Source organism: Cololabis saira, chromosome 23 (genome assembly GCF_033807715.1).
Source record: "Cololabis saira isolate AMF1-May2022 chromosome 23, fColSai1.1, whole genome shotgun sequence".
Taxonomy (NCBI): Eukaryota; Metazoa; Chordata; class Actinopteri; order Beloniformes; family Belonidae; genus Cololabis; species Cololabis saira.
Genome location: NC_084609.1, coordinates 10,413,645 through 10,419,644, shown reverse-complemented (window position 1 = coordinate 10,419,644; position 6,000 = coordinate 10,413,645). Strand labels below are relative to the sequence as shown.

General features: G+C 38.8%; 1 protein-coding gene across 2 annotated transcripts in view; it reads left to right on the top strand.

Moving 5' to 3' along the window:
* The first annotated feature begins 5,161 nt into the window (after nucleotides 1–5,161).
* kdm7aa (lysine (K)-specific demethylase 7Aa) overlaps nucleotides 5,162–6,000 on the top strand; it is a 31,254-nt gene continuing 30,415 nt past the window's right edge. The window contains exon 1 of one of the 2 annotated variants that reach the window (XM_061715160.1): nucleotides 5,162–5,267. In XM_061715160.1, the coding sequence (XP_061571144.1) occupies nucleotides 5,170–5,267 (98 nt within the window). In that variant the 5' untranslated portion in view covers nucleotides 5,162–5,169. The remainder of the gene's footprint in view (nucleotides 5,268–6,000) is intronic. The other variant, XM_061715161.1, reaches the window with a different exon arrangement.

Here is a 6,000-nt window from a genome sequence, read left to right as displayed (position 1 = left end):
GTGAATACATCAATGTCAGTTACGTGTATTGAATGGCTGGATGACAACTAAAAGTGTGATTAGACAAGCTTTTCTGTGTTTTTTGGGGGGAAGATTTTGCTTCATGGATTGCAGATAAATTATCAATTGAACTGTAATCTGGTGAAATACATCTCTTGTGTAGCTACATGAGATTAATGTAAGCGATTTATTAATACTCCCTTACATTGGACAATGATAAATTATGGTTTTCAGTTAAATATTTTATGATTCAGATCTATTTACATCTGTAGTACGATGCTGCAGATGTTTTATCAGTCTGTGGTCAGTGTGTTGTTTTATGCTGCAGTCTGCTGGGGAGGCAGCATCACACACAAATACAATCTGATGTATTTAAATGATGAATGTGACAATAAGGCTACGTTCACACTGCAGTAAGAGCAAGTGTCTGTCCGTCAGAAAAAGTACAATAATTAAAAGACAATGTATAAAGGCTCTTACATCACAGAAAAATATGTTTGGCGTGACGGAATAACAATTTTATTTAAAAAAGACTGTATTCCAGCATTAGAACAGCAGAACAAAGGTGGGGCTACGAAATGTCTTACATTTCTTACAGTGGAACACAAGCTAGTTTTACACACTTACAGAGAATATGAGCATATATTTTATTAGAATACTCTGACAAAAAAGACTGTACAAAAGAAATCCGTAATTATCAAACGTGCGGACACTGGTCTTACGTACACTAGTAAGTAGTCAGTGATGATAAATCCCACCTGTTCTTAACTGCCGTGCTCGTGCATGGTTAGGGTCATTTTCATTCAGAAACACCTCCAATTGACTGTATATGGTAGCAACAACAGCTCCTGCTTGGAGGTGCACACCAACAGAGCTGGGGCCTCATTTATAAAGCTTGCATGCGCACAAAACAGGGCTTGAAAGATGCGCACGCCACCTTCTACGCAAAGGTTGGGATTTAAAATAAAAAAACTAACAGAAAAATGTGCGTATCTTTACGCCAACCCTGACCCTAGCGCACGAACATTTTGAAGACATGGGGAACTGGCGACGCAGGCGGTGAGGTGGTGAAATGAAGCCAGATTCATGTCATACTTTTAATGTCATCACATATCAGACTTAGATCCATGTACACTCAAGCCGGCAGCGTTATAGATCTGTGTGTTCTGTAAGTGAGCCATTACGCAGGTATTTGTAGTAGGTACTACGTTCATATATCATACTTCCATCTTCAAATGGTATGGAGTGGTGAATAGCACCAGAAAGAATATTTATCGTGACAAGGTGTGTAACAATCAGTCTAATTGCTGAGTAAGAATATAAATTGCGTGGTGACAGCCGTGCGTAATGCTGCACAATGGATGCGCTGGCACTGCTTGAAGATCACGTAAATGGCAGGATCAGGATGGAGAGAGTTTTAGGGACCATGAAGATTTCCTGGCCCATGATGAAGACTGGCTAATAAGCCGATTTCGATTCCCTAGAGCAGTGCTCTTGGATCTCTGTGCTGAATTGGGTCCAGTGTTAGACAGACCCTGCCGGAATCGTGCCATCCCGATGCACATACAGGTGCTGACCACTCTTGGTTTTCTATTCATCCAACGGGTAGGACGATTCGCGGAGGTAGGACGACTCGGCAGAACACCGGCATCGGAAAGTGACTCGGCTGCTCAGCATGGCCAGAGCTGCGGGCTCGTGCCCGTCGCAGCTGATCACTTCTCCTGGTTTCAGCTGATCAGTTCTCCCGGTTTCAGCTGATCGGTTCTCCCGGTCTCAGAAAAATTTGATATTTCATGGTTTTCATTAATGGGCGTGGCCTAATGGCTCAACAGCGCCCCCATGAAAACTTTTCTCTGCCATAACTTTTGAACGGGTTGTGATAAATACATGTGGGTGGTGTCATCAGACTCGGTATCGAGTACTTGACCATCATTGGCATGAATTAGCCCCGCCCCTTCTTCTGATTGGTCAATATTTGATTGTCTCTATTTTCTGGCATAACTTTTGAATGGTTTGACATAGAGAGTCGTGGGTGGTGTCATCCGCTAAATGTCCAGGCCTGAAGAATCTACATGCAAGTCATACAAGCGCTTCCACTGCAGCACGCCTGAATGTGCACAAGGGTGCAAGGGTCCGTTCATCGCTGCTTGCAGCTTTAATTCAACTTGAAATTGCATAATGTGAAGATTTGTTATCATTGTACTTTTTGCAAATGTTAAATAAAAAATAAATAAATAAATTTGCAACGTGACGTCAGAGGTGACGGATCGGCTTCACCCAGCTTTTTATTTTTTGTTTATTTAAAAAGGATCCCCATTAGTATTCACCATGGGAAGACTATTCTTCCTGGGGTCCACACATAGATATGTGTGGACCATAGACCATATGAGCCTGGTCCTGCTCAAGGTTTCTTCCCTCCTAAAGGGGAGTTTTTCCTTGCCACTGTTTGGCTTAAGGCTTTTCTCCCACTATGGGAGTTTTTACCTGCCATTGTTTATGTAATAATTGTTCGGGGGTTTATGTTTATGTTCATGTTCTGGATCTCTGGAAAGCGTCTAGAGACAACATCTGTTGTATTAGACGCTATATAAATAAAATTGAATTGAATTGAATTGAACATACAAAAGAACAATAATACAACTCAAAAAGGGTGAAAAATATTCACTAGAATTCCTGAAATAATAAATTGAAACAAAAATAAAAGATTAAGTAACCAACCAAAAACCATCCACATCTTAAGTAACAATATTTGCTACTATCCCCATCTATATCCACTTTTGAGCAAAATAGTTTGCAACGACTTTATCATTTATAATATACCTATACCACTATTTATAGTAGTATAAATATACTATATAACATAATATACCTATATACATTATAATATACCTATACTACTATATTATATATACACTCATATCCTACAGTAATTTAGAATATATTTACTATTAAATGTATAATATACTTAGAGGTGTCAAGTAACAAAGTACAAATACTTCGTTACCTTACTTAAATTTTGGTTATCAATAGACCCCTTTCCGTGTTTGTAAACAAGTATGACGTAGGCAAGCTGCGCGCGCATTGTTGCGGCAGAAAGACGGAGTTCATGACAGTTTACACCAGCCGATTGACGGAGAAAGATCGTGGAAATTACGTTACTAAACTAACTTTGGCGGATGGAAAGCAACTTCCTTCCCGGAGGAAGATATCACAAAGTGGCCCGATGTCCAATGGCCGGATATTCATCTGTATTTGGTTGAGAAACCTAGTGTTTACACTCAGAGGAGCTGCGACACTGTCAGCAGCTGTCACAGCTGAAGTTTGTAAAGAATTATGACAGTCAACTGAATGTATTTTATACACTAGACATTTGAAGTTATTTTATTATTTCATATTTATTTAATTTATCTTATTATTTTTGTTAATTTACTGTGTCCCCTTTGTTTCTTAATGAGTTTCATTAAGCATTGCCTTTGAATGAAAGCCATGTCATGTGTACCTTTGTCTGTGCTGGCTGAATGAAGTTGATAGTTATTTAAAAAAAAAAAAAAAAAGAAAAATTATATGAGCTTTATTGTCCATCCTGCATCCCACATTATCACCATTAATTTACAGAAACCTATTCCCACTAATACGATAAAAAGAAAAACATTAAAAGGCATATAATGCAAAATACTGTTTTTTAAAACTTAGTTCATTATTTTTAGGTAAATTCATTATTTTTATTTGAGGGTTTGTGGGGATTAATATATCTATAATATACCTGAGTTTGATATACAACACATATAGTGAATATATGTATATTTCTGCAGCATATTTACAGCTGTGGAAGTTGGATGTTTGTAGCTTTAAAAAGAGAAAATAATCAATACATTTACACAATCAGTGAGGAAAAAACAAATAACTCCGGTAGTTTAATAGCAAAACTTTAATACTCAAGTAAATCATTAATGGCTCATATTCAATTCATAGTCACAGCTCCAAATCACTGATGAGAAAATAAAAAAATGTCAAGACTTGATGTTATTATAAAGAACCCTTATTTCTTAGATTTTTTCGGAACAACACTTTTGATAAGGTTTGTGAGACTAGCACACACAATAACAATATCATCATTATTCCTCTGGGAATTGCAAAAAAAAAATGTTCCTCAGGATTTCGATTTGTACACCCGTACACACAACAGCTGGTGGGCATGTTGTTCTTCTATAACGTTACTGCAACTCCAAAAACGCAACTTAAGAAACAAATCTTCCCTCGCTCCAGTCAAACTCATGCAACTTCTGCCGCTCTTCTGCCGCAACAATGCGCGCGCATCCTGTGATGACGTAGGCTGGAAAGGGGTCTATACTTCACTGGAGTAATTATTTTTCGGACGACTTTTTACTTTTACTCCTTACATTTTCACGCAATTATCTGTACTTTTTACTCCTTACATTTTAAAAACAGCCTCGTTACTCTATTTCCATTTCGGCGTTAAAAAAAATCAAACTATCCAGTTAAATTGCTCCATCCGGATAGAGTGAATTTGGTTGTGGTTGTGACACAGATGTTCTTGTCCAGTTTTGTTCTTACATCCGTTCCCTCAGATTCCTGCAACTAAACTTGGATGTACATTCCAATAAAGGTTAGGATAAATGATAACATGCCTCTGAAGTTTGACTTTTTGCACCATTACAATACTTATAGGCAACTAGTCATCATATCTTCTGCTCTCTGAAACACATGTTAATGCTCAATAGTACACATATATGGTTCTTTAATATATTTGCGTTATACTAAGATTAATTCATTTTCAATGGCTTTTGTCCTTAATGGCTTTATTCCCCCTTACATTACTTTTACTTTTATACTTTAAGTAGTTTTGAAACCAGTACTTTTATACTTTTACTTGAGTAAAAAACTTGAGTTGATACTTCAACTTCTACAGGAGTATTTTTAAACTCTAGTATCTATATTTCTACCTGAGTAATGAATGTGAATACTTTTGACACCTCTGCAATTTGCAAAATAATCACAATATATACCAAGGGCTTCACTCGGCTCCGTTCGGCTTCACTCGGCTCCGTTCGGCTTCACTCGGCTCCACTCGGCTCCACTCGGATGTTTCCGCCGCCGGGTTAAAGCCCCGCCCGCCTCATTCCTGCGTTGTTTGGGGACAGAAGGAAGATGGCGGCGGCCCCGCTGTACTGTGTCTGCCGGCAGCCGTACGACGTGAGCCGGTTTATGATCGAGTGCGACATCTGTAAAGACTGGTTTCACGGCAGGTAAGTCGGCTAGGATGCCTTTCACAGATGAGCGGGAGTGAGAGCGACATTCACCGGTTGTTTTTTAATGGAAAGCGACGATTGTGACTGGTGGCTAAGTTAGCCTGCTAGCGCTCACGGTGGGCGACGGGGGTTTTAAATCGTCTATTGACACGACTTAACCAGCTTCCCTCTGCCTCAGAACTGCTTCAATTCAGTCATATCCTCTTCCAGATCGCTTCAATTGACACAAATCACTTTTTAAGTGCGGTTTAAAAATTGTTCTGACAGTTAAATGTATTTTTTGAGATGGTAAATAGTGTTTGTGGCTGCAGATGTGTCAGTCAGCAAAGATCACACGCAGGCTTATCACGACTTACAAAAGCCTGTATGTTTGCCCTTTCCTCCTAGTCCCTTTGACAGATAACTTTGATTGTGGTTTCGGCTTGATTTTGATTGACTATGAGCCAGTCTGGCTCACCAGGTCACGTTATTTAATGCACCTTTAAATAACCATTTCTACCTCATACTGCTGCACCTTTCACTTAAATGGTATATATGTTAATAAGAGCTGTCATTTGTCTATTTACTGTACAGTGAGTCAAATTCCCTGTCTGGCATGTTCAAACTTGGCCAATTAACCTGAATCTGATTCGGATTGAAGGTAAAAGTAAAGGGCTGAGTTGCACTTTAAACTTAGTTACATAAGATGCTTTTTGTAAAGAAGTTGGGCTTGTTTTTGTTTAAGGCAAGG